The 21,202-nt window shown below is 41.0% G+C and overlaps 1 protein-coding gene across 1 annotated transcript in view; it reads right to left on the bottom strand.

The window, feature by feature from the left end:
* The window catches only part of ADGRB3 (adhesion G protein-coupled receptor B3), a 454,386-nt gene extending 433,634 nt beyond the window's left edge, over positions 1 to 20,752 (bottom strand). The window contains exons 1-2 of the mRNA XM_026095915.2: positions 20,107 to 20,752; positions 16,589 to 17,357 (exon numbers count right to left, since the gene is read on the bottom strand). Of these exons, the coding sequence (XP_025951700.1) occupies positions 16,589 to 17,342 (754 nt within the window). The 5' untranslated portion in view covers positions 17,343 to 17,357; positions 20,107 to 20,752. The remainder of the gene's footprint in view (positions 1 to 16,588; positions 17,358 to 20,106) is intronic.
* Between the last annotated feature and the right edge of the window lie 450 nt (positions 20,753 to 21,202).

The following is a 21,202-nucleotide window of genomic DNA, read 5'->3' as shown; positions in this document are numbered from 1 at the left end:
TGTTTTCTACCCATTCAGAGCAGAATCTAAAAAATGTAAAGCTTACATGTTTACAAAACCTTTTCTAAATGGGGAAATACATATGGACTGCTATGAAGAATACCAATGCTTTGTTCATTTCTTATTATATCGGCGTTGATATGGTTGAGGGTAGCGTCAGAGACCAGGATATTATGGCTCTCATAAACTTCCCAGGCATAAATTATCTTTTGACAGTGGTATACCATCAGCAGTTTCTGAAGGCATATTTAAAATAATCTAATGCACATATAAAGTAATAAGACAGAGTTTAGGTATATCTTGTATTTTTTTTTTCAGAAGATATTGTTAAATGTCATTAGAAAAGTTGGCTGAACATTATAGCCATAGGAACTTTTTGTATTTCTCCACGAGACACCATTGATTGGTCCCAGCTTACCACAGCTTTGTATATCGGCTTGATACAGAATTGTTAGTACTACAAAATTGCCTGCCACGTAGGTGTGCTTATCGTGTGACAGCCAAGTGGTGTGCATAAAAATGCAACTTCTCAGAAGGATGTGCTCAAATGCTGTAGGGAACACCTGTGTGAACAAAGACATTTATTTATGTTGCCTGGCCACAGTCCAAAATTCATGGTACTAGAAGTTCAACTTGGACAACTAGGACAAATTCAGCTGTGACAAATCTGCTGAAGATAGGGTGACTATAAAAGAAGGGGTTAACTTACATCATTTTCTTAAATATAAAAAATATATAAAATAATGCTGTGATTGGCCGTTTAAGCTAGTCAGTGATATAAATGAAGATTAACTGAATAAAGACAGCTCAGAGAGCAAGAGTGCTCCCAGCAACAGTGCCAGTCAAAAGCACAAAGGTCTAACATTGCCCTGAAAAGGTCATCAGTCCATCTGCTTCTTTGGCAGAGGTGACAACCAATCCACATGGATTACTCTCTCCTAAAAGTATTTAGCATTCCATAATCCTCAAACCAAACAAAGTCAATCACATAAAAATCCAAGAGACAATTTAAGCATTGCTGTTCTATTACAAATACAATGGGATGGAAGGAACACAATTACCCTTCTGTGGTAAAAATCACTGATTTCACCAGTTTCTGATAAACTATATCCTCAAAAGAAAAGCAATAAAAAGGTATTTCTGGTATCATTAGACTCAGCTGTCTGTATATACACAATTACTTCCATTTCTCTGAGCTTCTAGGGTATCTTATTATAAATTATTTAAACAAGAAAATGTTTTAATCTATGCAACCTACCTTGAATTATTTTAATCATTTCATTTGTTATACAGTTGTACTTATACATGAAAATATTTTGGATGTTGCTTAAATTTGGTATGATTTCAAAGTCTTCTTAAATAGTTTAGATTAAGGTATTGTGATACCTTAAATATGTAGATTAATTCAGTGTATTTACATACTGCAAATCTATTAACAAGATACAGTAATCATTTGCGTTGATGAAACCACTGCAAAGGCACTATGGTATCTTGACTAAGAAACACTTTTGGCTTTCTTGCACTACCAAGCCACTGACTTGTAACTGTGCCTTTATATAAACAGAAAAAAAGAATGTTTGCTATAAATAAAATCTAGAAATTTCACTGAGAATTTCATTAAGTGTTCATGTGACAAAGAATGATTCTTTCTAGTAGTTCTTTTATTAATATTGACATGAATCCAGAATGACAGAACACTGCAACCTCCTTGACTTACCGTCTCACCTTCACTCCTACTCAAGTCAGTGGAAATTAAATACAGCCACTAATATTAGCAAATCTTGGCAAGCAACTTCACAAATGCAAGATTACTGCAAATGCATTAAATTAAAATATTTTTGTAAGGTCCCCATACCTACTTTGGTTTCTAAAAAGGGACCAAGCAGAACTGAGAGTTTCATTTCAAGCAAGTGGTCTAGATAACTGGAGCTAGCTGCTGCAGTATCTTTGTGGGGACATCCATCTGCATTCCCCAACGGCCTAAACAGCAGCTTCCATGGCTGCACACAGTGCTTCTCCCCTCTCCCAGCTTGCTTGGAGACCTAGGTGAGCACAGCAGTCTGCTGTGATCCAAGAAAAGGAATCTATACTGCCTTTGACCAATCCTCTACGCATCCTTCAGCAATACTGTGTGTACGAGTAAGCACTGAGCCAAGCCCAGAGACTTTCTGGTCATTTTATTCAAAAATATCAGCTATGGAAAGAGATGAAATATGCTTTTCACACATTAATAAGTTATTTAAAGTGCCTTAACAAGGAGGAGATACAAATTCATGGCCATCCTTGACCTGAGGAAATTTAAGCCCATGTTTTCTGTTTCCCAGAACATGCCCTTGCTAGTAGGCAAGGGGCCTATCTAAGTGGATTTATGTGCTAATATTCCTGTAGAAACTAAGTAACTGTGAGAACTAAGAATACAAGATTTATGGGGTCAGTGGAAGCAACTCAGAGGACAGCTCACTTTGCTTTGGTGGTAAAAGCACTTCCTGACTAAGGGAAGAGCTGGGTTCTGGGCAACGCACAAAGTCAAGTCACAACCTAGCATAACTCACTGCAGTTTGGTTGCCCACCTGCACTCTACCATCACAACAGCAATGGAATTTGCAGAGATGCATGAGGCTTGGACTGGAAGGCATATCCTGCTTTTATGTGAGTGAGACCTTCTTTTATGTGTAAAACCAACAGAGAAAAAAAGAAGCTTGCTGCACAGAGGAAAGGCAGAGAAGTAAGAAACAGAGACAAAGAGAATTCATAATGTGGAGAAATCACATGCAGAGTAGAGGGTAAAGCTAGGAATTTGGGGCTCTTCATAGACCTGCAACCTCAATTTATGGTGATGAAGAAGCATAAACAGGGAATTAAATACAGGGATTTTGCTTCTTTGTGCAAGTACGTGCATTTCTTGGGCTAGCTGAAATAAAGACTAATTCTCTTTTGTTTTTAATTCCTACAAAGCTTGTGTGTTTGTTTACTTCACTTATGTTATGTCCCAGAAGGGATAAGCTGTAAGCTTAGAGTACTAACAAGACTGGAGTTCTGTGAAAGTTCAAACTTCTGAGAAATCTGAAGGTTCAGCTGAAAGAGTAATGTAACAGCCGAGAGACAAGGCAAAGTGCAGAGAGACCATGGAAAAAAAAAAAGATAAAAAAACAGTGCTGCAGTGAGTGCAGATTCAAGGGAAGCTTAAGAACATTTAAGCCCAGTGTTGTGAGATGCAAACCAAGAAGCTTGCTCTCTACTTAGCTGTAAGCTCCACCAGGGCAATATGCAGGCTTCCAATAGCGAGCTACAAGCTACAAATACCAAATATGTTGAAGTGGACTTTGTGGCCTCAGGGTTAGTCTTGTGAGATTAACAGTGTGTGACCATCCTTCAAGTTAGCATGTGCATAATGTATTCCCTGATCAACACAGCACGTTGCATCTTGGCCAGTGCATCATTGCTACCATGAGCAATGTGTGGCTGCCAAAGGAACAGAAGAGAATACCGGGGGTCTTTTTGCCTGCATGCCAAAGGGAACCCTGTCCTGAAATGGCTGGATTCTTGATTATAGCAGTGTGCCAGCCACCGTCTTGGTGTCATGTTGTAACAGTGCCTTGCTAGAGAAAGGGAAGATTTAGCATCTCCAATCTTATTATTACTTTTTCCTCAAGAAATCTCCACTGCATCCTGTATGTAGTATCCTTTGTTTTATTTATTTATGTACTTTGAATTAATCCATATAACAGACACAAAATTTGCTAAATCTTCTTCTGACCTGGTCTTGAACCAACTTTTCTCCTGAGAAAAGGTCCAGATAGACTTCTTTTCAGAATACCACAGTGATTCTCCTTAGCTTACCAAAAGGATCATTTTTAAATAATGGTATTCCCCCTTACCAAGGGCAAGGACCTGAAGCAGTCCTGAAATATATGCTCAAAACTTGCACTGATAACTGAGCAGTGAGGAAAGACTGACTGGACGAGACTTAAATCCTTGGTTGGTATCAGACACAGCAGGAAGATCCATGTTAATGAGAGTATGTAATTCACAGCATTTGTGCTGCTAGCAAAATAGGGTTTTTTTTTTTTTAATTGAGAACTCTCTTAGCCAAAAAAAATCAAACAAACCATTCAAAGGAACGGTCATTCTTTTTTAGTTACGTCCACACTGATTTTAATGCAAACTACTTATGAGAGTCTGAGATCTTCCATGTCCAACTGTTCAAAGTGAAATATTGCGGTCAAAGTATATGTGCAGTAGAAAACAGACATTAGAAATACAAAAGAAACCTTTAACCTTTAAACTTTGGCACTATACCACAGCATTATTCTGGGATAATGAGTTAGGATTTGAAAAAAAAAGCAGTTACCAACCTCTGAAATCTAATAATTTCTGGACAGTATTTCTGTATATTGTCAAAACTCTCTATAGGCTGGCTTCAGCAGTTCTTACCTCATTCCATTTAAGTAAATTACAAATGTTGTTAAGATGATCTTTTTGCCATGTTTTGTGATAACTCTTAGTGTATATACCCACACCCTTCAGAGCCACATATTCTTCCACAGCTCATAGTACAATAAATGTAATATTCCAGTATTTTACAATTTAATCTCTTCCTCTTTTTTCAAATATGTCTTAGAATGAAACTCCCTGACAACGGTTGCCATCTTCAATGGCTGTTTGTCATCTTCTCGCTCAAATATGTATCATATATTAAAAATGTTTGATCAAAGAAAACGTTTAGAGATGAGTACAAAATCAAATTTCCAGAAAAGCAAGACTTATCAAGTATCTATTCCTATGGCAGTTGTATCAGTCATAACCAAACATTAGGCAATTGATCTTAAAGTGCCTCTGGTTTTAATTCAGATGGGTCTATTGTGATATTATTAGTCATATAAAAATCAATAAGGTGATATTACTTTATCTAACAAAAAAGATGCACGCTTCAAAATGCTAAAATTTCATAACAATTCCATAAAAATCTCCTGGACACATTCAACAACAACAACAGCAAAAAGGTGTAATGGAGACAATAGGTGCCATTCTTGCTAATCAAGTCTAAACAGTTTTTAGCGTAGCCCTGTATCCCAATAAAAACAGTACTGCTATTGCCAATAAAAGGCCTTGGGAACTATCAAGTATTGTCTGAACTCGTCTTTGTTATCCTGGAGCTTTGTTTTAGCTTGTTTAGTTGTAGAAATGATTTTTAGAACAACCAGGTGGCTATTGCTTGTTTTGTTTTACTTTTGATTATCTCTGTATAAACACTTAGTATAACCATTATTTTTATACCGATAGTATAGACTGGCCTCAATGGCCAGTCAAAGAAGTGCAGATGTGGGACCTGGGCAAAAATGTTTTTTGAGATGACACAGAGAATGCAGAACAATTATCCAACTTGCGTAAGACATTCCATACGTAGTGAATTCAGGTCTAACGTGAAGCTACAGACCAGTGAACAGCAATGTGTAAAAGCATGTTAGAGAACCTACAAAAATAGCCCCAAGTGGACCCTGGGATGAAAAGGAAGAAACCAGCAGCATCAAACTCCTTCATGGGAAGGACTTGGGACACTAGTGACTCTCTTTTCCCTCGCCTTGCCCCACAAGATTGATGCCAACAACCTCCAGACCAAAGGAGCAGTGGAAGGGTGAGTATAACAACACAGAGAAGGGCAGGCACTAGGAGGTGTGTGAGTGTGACCAGTTTAACTGTATTATAATTAAACCTTTTCTGTAAGTATATTATTTTATTTTCTTTTTCTTTCTTTTTCTGTAATAATCAGATCCAAACTAATCTTTGATCAGACTGTTAAGTTTTTGACTGAACTAACAAAAAAGTCTTGGATTTACATACAGAATATGCTTGTTTTTTGACTATAATAACATTCTGAGTGTAACATTAGTCCCTGAGGAAAGAATGAATAGATTTGTAAAAAATAAATGATTTGGGACATCATTGTAGTTTTCAGGTGGGCACACTGCATAAAACCATTTCCAAAAAGGAGACAGAGAATTGGAAATGTAATTAGCAATTGAATAAAAAACAAAAAGAGGAAAAGAAATTGCTAGGTTGGACTGATTAGCGCCCAGTTAAGGAAACTATACAAAATTTTAGTTCCCTTGATTAATCCATGGAGTGCATTGAAAAAAATAAACCATCCAGGATGTTCAAAAATCTCACTTCTACTGTCTATCCTTAGACAAATAAATGGTAATTATGAGCACCTAATATAGTGAATCCAAATTCTAAAATGACGAAAAATGGACACAGTCTTGTATCTAATAAAGCATACAAAACCACTACACAATATGCAAGACAGCAAGCTGCTGAATAAAAGGCAATTACTGAAAATTATACTTCCTTTTGAGAACTCTGACTGCTTGCTCCTAAAAGAAAACTCCAATTGATGTTTAATAGGGCATACATGCTAACATAAAAAAATACATTGCCTTTCCAGATCATCTTAATCATAAAAAAGTTTAGTTTGGGGTTTTGTGTTTTTTTTTTTTTTTTGAATCTGGAACCCAATTAACCCAATAAATAAAATAATTGTTTCCTGTTCTAATATTGATCAGATACATTTAAGAGTATCTGCATTTTAAATTGAGGATCTTCACAAGCAAACCTGCTTAGAATTAAATCCCATTTACATGAAAAATCCTGTTGATTCAATAAGCTTAATTGTGTGCAAGTGAATTCCAAAAGCAGGAATTTAGTCATGTCTGAAGAGAAAAGTATTTAAATGCTTCATCCTGGCACTTTTGGATTCCTCTTCATGTCTCATTTATAATATTTTTTGTAACTTCATTATACATGTTATGTTATCAAACCAAAATCTGTGTTTTACAACGTTTCAGATTTCACCAGGACAAAAATCCATTATCCAAAACCTTAAAAGCATGGAGTAAAAGATAAATGAAAGTGTCATTCATTCCCTTCATATATTTCATCTGAAAATCAGCCAATAAAATCATACTTTCACTTCAAGCTCTAGAAAATACCCAGAGACGATATGGATTTGATTTTCATCAGAACTCTTTGGAAAAAATCTTTCAGATTTAGCAGTGATAACATAATCTATATATTTTAAGTACCTCTATGATACTGATTACTGAGCAACTCATTAGCTTTGATATATTTATCTTCATAATATCACCAGAAAGCAAGGGAGCATTATTATAACAATATTACAGGAAAGCGATGCACAGAAGCTTTATTTACAAAAGAAATCAAACAAAATTTACATGCTTCACTATCACTTCCCAGGCCTACATCCAAAATAGAGACCTCCAAAACTTTCACCCCAGAGCAACCCCAACCTACTTATGCCCAAGGACCACCAGCAACATGCGTTAGCTCCGTGCAAGTTTCTGGGCATCCCCTTCGCTGTGATATGCAGCAAACTCTGTTGGGAGTTACTTGCACTTATACGGCAGTAGGGCCTGATTCAAATGGTGGTCTTTGATCACATCTGCTTGACCAAGCTTTGCATAGACATCATTAGAGATGGCATCCCAGACTCTGAAAGCCTTGAGATCAATTCCATACCTGGAGCAATCTGAACTCGATGATTCTGCTTCTCAGAAGGTTCTGTCTAACAGGCCTGGGAATAGGAATGTTTTCAATTTTTCCCAAAATGGAAGCTGACCCAATTTTCATGGACAAATATTCACTGGACTAAACAGAAGGAACCTTTAATAATTAGACCATTCACTTACAAGACAGGAAAATGTAGGTTCCAGGTCCTGCTCCACTTATGCTTAAGTATAATGCACTGCCTCTAGGATTGTAATTATCAAACTTTTCTTTGATTGTAATTAATTTTCGACTTGTGAGCCTGTTGGATTTTTGAACCCAAATAATAGCACAATCAGTTGAAGCCCTATAGCCCTATACATAACTCCCACAACTTTATCAGGTGTTAGGATTGGCTAACATCCCAACCTTGGCACTTTCCTTCTTTCCAAGGAGAGGGAACCTTCATGATACTGTCTGTATTATCAATGCCTTCCTAGACATGTGGTACAGACAGGACCAGCTGGACTAGCCTCTGCACTCACATTATACCTGCAGTGCTGAATCTTCTTCCTCCTTTCATTGGTCAGTACAAAGCACATCTATTAACCTTCAAAGCTATCGGTATGGAACAACTGTAAGTGTGCCAATCACTGCAGATATCAGCCAATGCCATAGAACAAACAAAATACTTTCAAGGATAAAAACAAAACTCTTTATAGTCCAAGCTACAGTGGCCAGCTTTGCACACAGTTCATGTATTCTGTGTATACAGTACAGAAGGGATATGTAAGATCTATTCATAGGTTAAATAAGCAAAAAAGTGTATATAAAAAAAAAAGTGAACCATTTAGTTTTCAAACAAATATTGCAAATGAAATCTTAAGTCATAAGATTTTCCAAAATCCTTTTGGAAAAAAGTGTTCTTCTTAGATGAAGCATGTACAGCACTATTCCTCAGCATCAATAAATATCATGAATTCAATTCCCTGAACTTCTGATCTGTAGCTTAAGCCCTTTCTATTTAAGCTACAAGAATGATTTCCAACAGCTCTGCAAACCCATCATCGAGCACTCTGTGCACTCATTCACAGTAATTTGCACAACTCTTTAGTGGCCAGCAGGAAGCTCTAGATGAACACTTGGACTCTATTCTGAAGGAGCCGCCAATACTGTACCTGAACCCGGTGTAGCCGCATGGAAATACAGTAGGATACGACTGTCTGCCAACATATGTAAGACAGTGGGCAAGGGTAACATGACTTGATCACTCTTTAGGTGGACTTTTTTGGTCTAAGCCAACACAAAGCTGGCTGCAACAGCAGAGTTCTTGCTTTCCACACATTCCCAGCTCTTTCTTATGCCAGTTCTGGCACTGCTGGAGCTCTGCTAAGCCATCTCAGCATGCTAACTGAACATCAAGATCACCTAACGAAAAAGAAAGAAAACAACAAGGCTGAACAGTTTTCTGCTTGGCTGGTGTGCTAAAACAGCTCAGCAAAGAGAAAGGAGTGAAGGCAGAGCCACCTCAGCAGCAACGGGGTCTCAAATTGGCACAAGCCACTTGCGATAATATATCTCAGTCAATGGCAAAGGCTTAACAAATTCTCAGTTAACAAAATGCATTTCTGACAGTAGTCAGAAGACACGAGATTTGAAGCACTGTTCATCATGTTCTGCAGTTAAGAGTTCAGAGAACTGCTCTCTTGATCCTTCATTGCCCCATCATCCTTCAGCAAAGTTGTTTAATAGCACAAAATTATCAGCTAAGGCTGAAAGCTATATGCCATGCTGTAAATGAAAACTGTCTCTGCATAACTGATAACTAAGTAATTGGTACATGCAGAAGCTCAGTAGGAACCAAAGATAGCTCCCAAAGTGTTTTACATCTGAAGAATGAGAGAGCAAATTTGATGAAAAATGAATATTCAAAAAAGGAATAATGCCTTGTTCTCCCCATTGTCATCAGTTTTCTGTCAAACTACCAGAAAAATCGGTAGCATTGAAAGTTTGTATTTTATGTCATGTTTTTGCCATTTCAGGGGATAGTAAATAAAATCTGAACTGAGTAACTGAAAATAGTTTGCTTCCAAATTTCAATTGTACACATTTTCAGTACTATTAAAAAAAAAATACTATTTTTGCCTTGCTTCCCCTTCAGATAATGAAGAACAAAAAAGACAAACCAAAGGAAAGCACATAAAGAGAGAAATTACTAGACAAAACAGAAAGAAGTCCACCAAGCAGTTACAAAATGGCTTTTTTCGAGTGCATCTGTGTCATCCTACCAAATGTCACTGATGCTTTCAAAAGTACATATAAAGAGAAAAAAAGTCTTTAAAAGTTTGCAAGAATAGAATTAATACAAATTATGAAATAATTTGCTTTTGGTAGAAGGTATGCATGCTATCAATGTTTCACATGTTCTTCGTGGGCTCACACCTACTTTGCGACCTCTAATCCTATCTTTATTTAGACAAAGTCATCGTTGGTGGCATTGGGAATTTGCATTGAGTAAGAACAAAAATTTGGCCTTTGCAGAGTAAAGTATAAACTCCAGTCTCATACAGTGTTATTATAGATTGTTTTCATTAATTCTGTTGATCGTTAGCCCATCAGCAAAATGTGTCAGTAATTCAATATAAACTTTATTTATAATTTCTCTATGAGAGTAACAAAACCGGGAACAACTTTGAAAAATTCTACTGTCTTCCTCTTGGGATTTAACTAGCATCAGAAAGGGCTCAGACTCTGAAATATTCATAAATCAATGATGCATAATTTGTAAATTTGTACTTTATATCATGTACAACTTTCTCTATCCTAAAGAGCATTTTATATTTCTTGTTAACAGTGAATGCAAATAATGCTCAATGGAATTCTGCAGTGACCTTTGTTTTACTACAATTACTGCATATTTATAAATGAACAGCTAAGCTTCAATTTGAGAACTACAACAACTTTTTAGTTGGAATCCTTTGATAAAACACAACTGAATAAACTTGATAAAATTAATTCCCCAGAAAAGAAAAAAAAAAGTCTTCTCTGAAAATTCCTCTGTGTATACCAACACAGAAAGCAGATTTTTCTCTGCTCTTGCAAACAGGAAACTAAACAAAACAGCAATATGGATAGATTTGAACAGAAGGGGAAAATTACTTTAAAAAGAAAACAGGACAACATACTAAGAGTAATGTTCCACATAATCACTATATTATATATATAATGTATAGTATATATATATAATATATACACACATATTTTAAAAATGCTACATCAAAAATAAGAAATGCAGTACATACATTATATTATAATATAATTCCATGCAATGTCACTGGGACCTAATAACTGAAATCCTGCATTAACGTTAATGTCTGTTCTATGTGTGAACATTTTCATGCAAGTCAAAAGTATATGCAAAACACTTATTTGACCAGAGGACAAGGTCTAAAATCCAATAAACCTATTGTATACTCTGACCACCCAGATGAAATATAATTAAAGTATCTGAGAACAACATGCATGGCTTACTGGTATGACAAAGGCAAATAAAGAACCCATGCCTGGTCTGAAATATTCGATGGTACGGGACTCAGTGTTAGCCAGTCAGACAGCCAGGAATTCTGCTCCTAATTCAGATATTCTTTGGCTTCAATCTCACTACTTAATTCCTTTATATACCTTTTCCATTCATTACAACTCTTTTCTATTTAAATTCTGTGGTCTTTAGAGGAGAGGTCTCTCTCTAACAGTATTTGTCCCCAGCTGAGAGCAGGACTCCACAATATTTGATGTGCAATAATGCAGATAAATAAAGGTTCAATTCAAGCAGATATAGTAGTTTGGGGAACAAAATCCCGGTTTTGGTTACAGCCTGGCTTCCAACATACTATTTCATTGAAGCCACACGTTTTAAGTAAGCAATGAGCTTATGAAAAACTAGTCTTCAGATCCTATATAGTACAGGTCTGATCTCACTGAAGGCAGGTCTGATCTCACTGAAGGCATGGCAAACTCTTTTGACTGCAATATGCTGACATTCTCCACAAAATTATACGCCATCTTGTTGGTGCGAGAAGTGCTGAATAAAATAATGTAAGAATCTGTGATACCAAAGAAAATACTGCTCAAACATATATACATAAGTAAGTATATTTACTATTCAAGCATTTAAATAACTGAAAGCAAAGCTATTTATATAGGCGTTTCCTATAGTAATGAATACTGTCTGCTAATTTTCTTTTCTGAATGGATCAGAAAATTCAGTTCTGGATTAATCTGAATCCAGCCAAATTCTGACTAGTGTTGACTAGATTTGTACACAAAACTTTAAATTTTACACCTAAAACAACAAGAAGTTCCATAGTTTAGTGAACTAAATTGAGGGGAAATGATCAATACACAACAAAGTAAAGTACGATCTTTAGTGATACCAGCATATCATCTGTGAAAACAAGGGTAGGGTTTATTGATTAAAAGAGATTCTGATCATTAATGCTTTTTCTAAAGTGCATCACTGACTTCAAAGAGTATCTGAAATCAAACTTTCCTTCAATAGGGAACCAGGCCCAAGAAAAAAAACACTGTGTCTACAATCGATTTTGAAAAGTTTCCATGATAATTTTGAGCTCCTTTTTCTCCTCGAACTCTCAAGTCACAGATAAAAGAACCACTGCATGCAGAAAGATACAAAAATTATTAAGAGTCTTCCAAATACATCGTTGCACTGATTCAGTATTTTGGACACCAGATTTAGTTATTTTTAATTTCCTAAATTTTATTTTAGTCTCAAATATTTTTGTGCACTAAATATTAAATATCCCTATGGAAGTATAAAGACATTAACCTCCATTTTGTATTTTTTGATCTTCTTAGACATATCCTACACTAATTCAACAATTTGAATCCTCTGATGGAGCCAAGCATGTTTTTACTGCATATGATTTTCTGTTTAGGGATGTCCAGGCTACTGACCCAGGTAGTGGCCCCGGGCATGTGATGAATATTATAATTAATCTTAAATGTGTGCAACAAGAGATAAGCATTAGTGAGACAACATATAAATAAATGCATACATGCCACGAAAGCATCACAAAACTATCTGTAGGTTGCTATTACTCAATAATGTACCATAAATTACTGTTTTAAAGAGATATCTATTATAATAAATCTGCTGAGATATTCCTGTTGTTTTCAGGTCTGAAATCAGAAAAAAAAAATCAGTTGTTGAATACTGAGATGCTGGTATGTAGCATGCTGTTAGAATTTGTGACAAAGGAGACCAGTGCTACATTCCTAGTATACTAAAAAAAAACAACAACAACAAAAAAACCCCAAAACTAAGATCATTTTATGTTGGCCGAACAAGAAATACAAGATCAAGCCTGGAACTCCAAATGCCAAAATTCCACTAATGCAAATATGCCCCTCTTCTTTTCCACTCTTGGATGAAGGCAAGAAGAAGAAAGAATTATTTTAATTGCTTTATGATGGCTTGTGTCAGATATCACAGCAAAACATGGGAGAAAACTCCAAACTATAGTTTCTAAATAAGTACTTAAAAAACCTACAATATTATTGCTTTGTAGTAGTCACAATAAGTAAAGACTTTTCTGTGTTCTTATCATTATTGTCCATAAAACTATGTACAGACTACAAGCAGAGGCTTACAGGCTCACAAAAGTTGGAATTGAGCCGTATCCATTTTGACTGAAACTTCATGAGATACTTCAGTCTACAGCACTGAAGAGCAGGAGGACAAATTCCACTGAGCCCTTAAATTCAGGTCACTTCCAGAGCATTCACTGAGATCTATTTGTTGTGCTTTGATCCAGGCTAAACACCTCAGATGCAAGGCTACAGAAAGGCATTAAGATAAAATGAAACTGGGTCTTAGTGAAAATGCGATGATTTTCAATATTGCTTTAGTCAGTGACACCAAAGATGATTTGCATACTAAAGAAATGCTGATTATACCACATACTTCCAAACCATTTTCTTTGGAAAAATAATAGTTACAGCTTCCTTTTTGACCTAGTTCCTCTTATTGTTCAACATACTTCAGCACTTTTAGAAAAGCAATCATCTATTGTGTACTTGTCATATCTTTTGTAAAATGCAATACATTTCTGAAAAGGAAAAATACTTACTTTTGTCCATTTTCCTAAGCTATTTAGCTTGTTCAAAATAGTTAAAAATCTTCAGAGGTTCAAAAAAGAAACAGTAGGCCTTAACCTAAATGTCCTCTATTTACAATATGGTTCTAAACTGCGGCTGGAACTAATTTTTGGAAAATATTTTGCATGTCATACAGATTGGCTTTCATGAAGCTTGACTGAAGAATGGGAAGGTAGGAATAATCTTGTAGGAAGCTGTCAGTCCTTTGCAATTCCTTTCCAAAAGTCATTGCTAGGCAATGTCAGTACCAAACCTCAAAGTAATACAAGAATTCTTAAAATAAAATTTTACCACGTCTGGGGCTTTCTCACAAAGTGATAGGCAACTAGCGTTCCCCTTAAAACTCAGCTGACAGTAAAAAAACTGTTTGCACCTAGGAGTCACCACTATGAATTGTAACAACAAGGAGCCGTTCTCTTAGTTATTATACGTATTTTTATTATCTGTGCTGGTCTCACCTGAATTAGATTGCCTGCAGAAATAAGCTTTATTCTTGTCTGAGGGCTTCCAGACACAGGTGATGAACTACATTACGTCTGTGGTAGCAATAGCCTACATTTTGATCACTTAATAAAGCCTGAAGCCTCTGACTGAACCAAAGCCCAGCTTTATACATACAAATACAATGAGTGACATATTTGATAGGTATTAATATATCTGTAGAAAAAATCAACACGTTTCTCTTACAGATTTTTTTAGCCTTCAGAAGAACAGGTAAAAATGCTTAAAAACTGAAGGCAGGGCAAAGAACACAGTGCTACGGAAAAGTACCATGAGGCTTCATTTTCTAACTGACTGCAACTTTTAATAGCAGTTTGATGAACAAAATTGAAGTGCATAAGAGAAATCAAACAAAAATAAAATCATTATATTAAAAATCCTCAGCTGCGCCAAAAGGATGCTAGCCACAGCGCGAATACCTTCTGTCTACCAGGGAAAACTGCCAGCCCCCCCGACAGTGCGGGTTATGACGCTAATATGCAGGAAAAGCCGCAAGCACGGGCGGGAGTTGAAGTGTGACTGAAATCGAGAACAAATTATGCTTGAGGCACGTCTCAAAACGAACCTGGTTGTCCTAAGCTTTCTCCGCCTTTTGCACCAGGCACGTGTCAGACACGGGTGTCCGGCCGGCGAAGCGCGGTGCCTGCCCGAGGGCGCTGCAGAGGGGCACGGGGGGGCCGCGCAACCGCCGCCGTGCTTGCGCTCGTTGCTCCGCGCACCGCGCAGCCAGGCGGCAGCTCGCGGGCCAAACCGAGGGGCAGAAGCCGCCCCTCTGCCGCGCGCGGCTTGCGCGGGTGCGGAGGCACGGGGCAGCCGCCGCCGCGCGCCTTTCGCTGGGGGCGCTCCTAGGGGCTAGTGAACTGCGCGGCTTTGCGGAGCCCCCGCTCCGCCGCCTCCCGGCCGGCCGGGCCCCGCGGTGCCTGCGCCCCCCGCCTCGCGCAGCGCCCCGCCTGGTCTTAAGGGCACTAATTAGCTGTAAGTGGTGTTAAACACCATCCCGCCGCTGCAACGGCTTCTCCGGGGGGGGCGGGGTTACGAGGCCCGGCAGCCCGCTGGGTTACAACCGCCTCGTTGCCCCGTCCCCCGGCTGCGGGGTGCGCGGAGAGACGCCGGCCGCAGCAGACCCAGCGCCGCCCCCTGCCTCCCTCTCTGCCGCCCTGCCTCCCTCCGGCCCGGCCCGCGGTCGCTGGCAGCGCGGCAGCTGGAGCAAGTTCAGCGTTTCTTCTCCCACACCACTCGGGCTTGGCTGCCCTCAAAGAAAATCCTCTCCTAACAACGTGTCAATGTTACATTCCTCCACAAAGCAACTTCTATGAGGGGGGCTGGGAGCTTGGCTCTGCCTTCGCGCAGACTGGGAGCTTTGTGGCTGTGCAGAAAACAAGGCAAGAGGGAACATTTCCTGCATTAAAATGCGATACCCCGGCCTCGGTGATTTATCCCTCGCCGCGGAGGCTAATCCCCCCTTTCCCACAGGATCATGCTGAAAGCCCCCCTCGCCCACGGGTCGCACCTGTAGCCCCCAGCCAGGGTCGGCACAAGTCTCTGGGCCCGGGTCCCCCCGGTGCCCTCCCCAAAATCGCCCTCCGCCCTCTCCAAAAATGTTCCGAGGCCGAAACAGGAGGCATGCGCTAGAGGAAGGGTTTGGCAGGGGGCTGCAATTGCCCGATCCGCGGCTTCCCGCCCTTCCACAGTCCCCACTCTCGCAGCGGGGACACGAAGCGGCTCGGCACAGGGACCCCCCTCCCCATCGGCAGCGGTATCACACTCAAAGCCTCCTCCCGGAGCTGGGGCCACCTGGAAAAGCACCGGCGGCGGCGGCGGCAGCCAGCGGCCCCCGCAGCAGGCCAAAGGTGCACGTGCGGCCCGCGCACGGCGCATTGCCATCGCGGGCGAAGCGCTCGCCCTGGCTGGCTGGGCTTGCGTTTTGCTTATTTGTAGGATGCTGAGGTCTGGCCCAGTCGGGACCAGGTGTCCTGGCCACGGTAAATCTCCTGCGGTTTTAGTGAGGTTGCCTGCATGCCTTTGGAAATGTTTTCCTTGCAAAGTCGGGGGACTGTATCAAGCAGGTGAGGATTTTGTAGCCGGGTGGTTGCAGCAGAGAGGTGGTGAGGGGGAGCGCGGTTCCTGCCTCTCCACCTGTGAGCACTGCTGTACGCGGGGGCTGAGAACAGGGGAAACATATGAGGAGTTTCAACGGTGCTCGGCAGAACTGTATGCCGAAGGTTGATTTAGGGATGAAACTGCAGCCCTCCCTACCCTGAGGGAGTGTGCCTCTTCTCTAGTCCTGTCACCTTGCCCGGAGGCAAGCTGGTGTGGAGTGCAGGTCAAATGAATGCAAGTGCCAAGGAGCGTCCGCAGCGGGAGCTAGGCAGCGATGCGGGATTTAGCCCCCCCGAGAAGCACCTACCTTCTTTTGGCGGTCGCTTAGCTTCCCTGGTGAGGTTGCAGACCTGGGTGGTTTGCAGCTCCTGGGTCAGACAGCCCTCCGTCTGCTCGTTGAGGGGCAGCACCACGTTGTTGAGCAGCACCAGGGACTGGTCGTCTATTCCCCATTCTCCCAAATGCTGAGGGCAGGTACATTTTGTGTACATGATCCCACAGGACTCGGTTCTCCCGTTCTCGGATTTCAAGCAGCTCTCCAACCAAGTGCACAACACATGGCACCCAAACTGGCTCGGGCTCACCTTGTTCAACACCAAAAACTCAAAAAAGGATTTTTGGTCTTCTTCCTTCTTGTGTAATCCTGGGAAATCGATGGGATAGACCCGGCGTATCTGAATAAAATTCTTATCATATTGCAGAAATACAAAAGCATTCTTGGAATTGCAGAGCTGCATTATAGAATGATTATTTTTTAAAAGATCCTTTATTTTTTCATGGGAAAAATGATCAAACTGATAAGCCAAGAGGGAAAAGTTGGAGCAGCTGAAGTCCTTTTTGGAAAATTTCAGGTAAATACTATATTTGGTTGGATCTGGATTTTCCAGCGTCCAAGTGCAGTTTGTAAAGTTTTTAGGAAACATTTCACTTACAGAATACGATCCATAAATGACCCCCTTCACCAGCGTGGAGCACCAGAAGTCTTGGGCAGCATTAAATCCAAACATAACCAGGAGATAGGTGGAAAATATATAAATCAGCAAATTACGAATAGCCTTCATCCTATGTCATTTGGCCTGCAGGAGATGAAATGAAATAAAAATGCAAGTAGAATTCTTCCCGCATTGAAAACCAAACTCCTACCAATATTCGAGCCAGCTGTTTTCAGGCTTGCAGTTAGAGCCCCTTTCAGAAAGAAGGGCAGGTAATTTTCATTTTATAACACCAGGGAATGGTTTGCTGCCGCGTGAACAGCGCCATCACGTGGCTCTCACGACAGGCAAATTTTCTACGTTCGAATTAAAAAACAACATTTATTAGATTATTAATAAGAACGTCCTCTCTTACCTAAGAGATATTCATCATGGCGTGGATAAGAACTGCTCAACTTATGTAAAGAGCTAGATGCCTTGCCTGACAGACCAAAAAAGGGCAATTTATTTATTTATTTCTTCAAAAAGTAAATAAATGGTCTATGCACTATAACATTCATATATATATATGCATATAAAATATGCACATGCAGAATTTCACTAGAATAGATGAATAAATCTGGTAGCATCTGTTTTTATATATTATTTTTCTATTAACTCTGAGAAGTAATTGTGAATAATTACAGCCATAATTTAAAAATGCACAAACTATTATTTGTTACAGATGGAACATTATCTCCCATATGTCTACATGCCTTTGCAGTGGCCACCTGGTAACAAAACTCTCTGCAGAGAGAAAACCCACGGAGGAAATCCTGAGATTAATGTGTTAATGAAATCTTGAGACTCTTATCTGAGAAAGAAACAAAGACAGACAGATGAAACTAGTGGTGGTCTAGCACCACCACTAAGTGCCAGCATTTTAAGATAATTTCAATGTGCTACAACCTCTTAGGATATAGAAAATGGATCATTATATTAGTACTTACAATCACTAGCTCTATATTATTGGCAATGCTACAGCAGGATCTCTGCACCTATTAGACTGGACTCGGTCTCTTACTTGCCCTTTTATTAAGAATATCTTGTACTGTCTGATTAGCTCCTGTATTTTGCAGATGTGCACTTGAATGGTGAAAGATATATTACATTTTCTCTGCTACTATTTCCAAATAAAGCTGTTTTACTGCACCCACCAACCGTTACAGCCTCCACATGCTCTCTTCTCCTAACAGTGGCCTGGGTTAATAAAGTGAACCGTAGTCATATTTCTCTGTAATGTTATCCAAAAATTTAAAATTTAACGTTCTCAGCTTTAACTTTTACAAGCCTGCTTATCTCTTATAAACGAGAAGCTTTTTGCTTTCTGCTTACACATGCGAGCAGACAAAAGTGATGCCAAGCTAATTTTAAAACTCTCTGGGTTGCAGTCTCCTCCACTGTTGCTCTGTAAACAGAGACAGACATACGGATACATACACAGCTCCTGAGTTTTGATGTGTGTCTTTGCCTAGCTTTTCATCTCCTCACCAAATGGCAAGGCATCTTCCGTCTCCCATTGTGTAACAGAACAAATCATCGGATTAAACCCCCTCAAAGAGATTTCTCTATCTCCTACATTATGATTCAAACTCTGAAGCCTGAAATGGGCAAAGCAGCACCAACTCTAACCCTCTTTATAGCTGCGGTTTTTCAAAAAAACCCAGAGCTGCTGCTGGGGCTATGCAAACAGTCGGATTTTCTCCTTTTGGAGCATCCATCTCAATGAATAACACAGTCTTCCTTTTCCAGATAGGGTCGGTGCAGCATTTCAGGCTTAAAAAAATTGAAACTTGTAGGGAATTCTAGAAACAATTTCCCTTTGCTGAAGCACTTAGCAGGCAATGCAGTTCTGCGCAGTGTTATTCAGGATGGTGTAGGCGTTGAAAGCCAATGTGACAATAAGTGTCTAAATTAGGAATTCCACCCATGAAAAACGATTAATTTTATAATCTGGAAAGCAAGGAAGGGGCTTATTCGCTTATTTATTTGAAAAGAAAAAGCCCCTGACTTTTTCCATCTAAATAACATTTGCACTGGAAAAATAAAGACGTCTGCAGTGCTAGGCTGTTTTCTGTGAAGAAACGTAATCAAATAGCCCTCATTTTAGTTGTGCACTTGTTCATGCAAGGCTACTGAAACACAATGCTGTCTTAATCTCTCTCTCTCCCTCTGTTGCACACACACACACACACACACACACACACACACATACGCATCGAGTGAGCCGGCAGCATTTCATTTAGTTTGCAATATTCCTAAACACAAGAGCGAAGCTGCTCCTTGCAAGGATTAGAAATTCCGATTAAAAAGATCTCTGTCTTCGATGGACGAGGAAGCGAAAGAGCGGCCACAGCGGCTCAAGGTTGCCCATTTGGGGAAGGGGGGAACCCTCTTCTGCTGAAAACCAAACGGGCGTTTAGTTTGGATATTCCCCAAACTGATTTTCTAGGTGACACTGTAGTTTAGCCGAACATAGACGGCGCCATCACTCCACCTATTTTTTCCCCAACAGAAGACCCACTGACTTCTCTTATTTTAACTTCCTATTAACCTAACATCCTCCCCCCCCCCAAAAAAAAAATTACCCCAATCATGCACAAACCTCAGGTTTTCTTGGTCTCGCTGGAAATTACTCTCAGTGAAGCAGACCTGTCGCAACACGGACTTCCCTAACTTTTAAACTGCAGGGTAGAAGTAGATGCAGAGATCATCTTGTCTGTGCTGTCTCTCCCTATCCTTCAGCAACAGCCTGTTCCCCCCCCTCCCCGCCTCCTCCCCGGAATCCCGAGCTGGAAGCTCCGCGGTCCTAATCCCTGGGCACGGAGACGGCCGATGCCCCGGGCGCCCTTACCTTCCTCTCCGAAAGCTGGCAGCTCTGTCTCTACAACACTAGCACGACAGGCACACGTCCCGACAGCAGTGATGGAGAGATTCCCCTTCTGTCGGAAGCACCGTTTCCCATTTTCCCCGGCTCAGGTTCAAAACCAAGATTAAAAAAAGCAGCAGAAGATGAAAAACGCAGAGAGAAAACCCCCGCACGCCACACGCACCCCCCCCACCGAGGAAAAAAGCAGCTTCGGCTCCGGATCCACCAAATCCAACCACATGAGGGGAAAGGAAAAAAACCAAAAAAACAAAAAAACCTCAAATCAGCGAGACTGCAGGGGGAAAAAATGGAAGTGGCTGAACAAGCGAAGGTTTTTTTTTTTTTTTTTTTTTTTTTTTTTACTTGAAACAAAGTCTAAGCCCACCAGCCCGATGAGCAGAGATGCCAGGCAAGCGACGGTCTGGGAGGCGGACTAAGGCGCTAGTGCAGATTTGTTGGTGGGTTTTGTTGTTGTTGTTGTTACTAATAGACTTATTCCTCTTGTCTCCCTCCTCCTCCTTCTCCTCCTCCTCCTCCTCCTCCTCCCCGCCAGGCGCTAATGGCCGGACGGCAGCCGGGGGGTCCTTGGCTGCCGGTGCCGGCGAGCGCGGTGGATGCCGAGCGCAGGGAGCGCGGAGGGGCGCCAGCGCGGCTCTGCCTCTGTCTCTGCCGGGGCGCGCGCGCGTGCGCGTGTGCGTGTGCGCGCGAGACAGCGGGCGCCGGTGGGGGCCGCTGTTGGCGCCCCCTGCGCGCCGCCCTGCGCGGCCTTCGTGTGTGTGTGTGTGCGTGTGTGCGCGCGCGTGTGTGTGTGTGTGCGCGCGCGTGTGTGCGTGTGTGTGCGCGCGCGTGTGTGTGTGTGTGCGCGCGCGTGTGTGTGTGTGTGTGCGCGCGTGTGCGCGCAGCGCTGCCGGCGGCCGGGCCCGCGGAGCGTTTCGCGCGTCACGGCTGCTCAACACGGCGCGCGTCCCAGAAACGCTGTTTTCTGCGCCTGGGAGGTTTTCTAGCCGCGGTTCCCACCGCTGGGGCTGGCGGCGACCGAGCAGAGCGCGAGAGAAACGCACGGGCGGGGAGAGGCGAGCTG

This window comes from Dromaius novaehollandiae, chromosome 3 (assembly GCF_036370855.1).
Source record: "Dromaius novaehollandiae isolate bDroNov1 chromosome 3, bDroNov1.hap1, whole genome shotgun sequence".
Taxonomy (NCBI): Eukaryota; Metazoa; Chordata; class Aves; order Casuariiformes; family Dromaiidae; genus Dromaius; species Dromaius novaehollandiae.
This window is presented reverse-complemented; position numbering and strand designations above follow the sequence as displayed.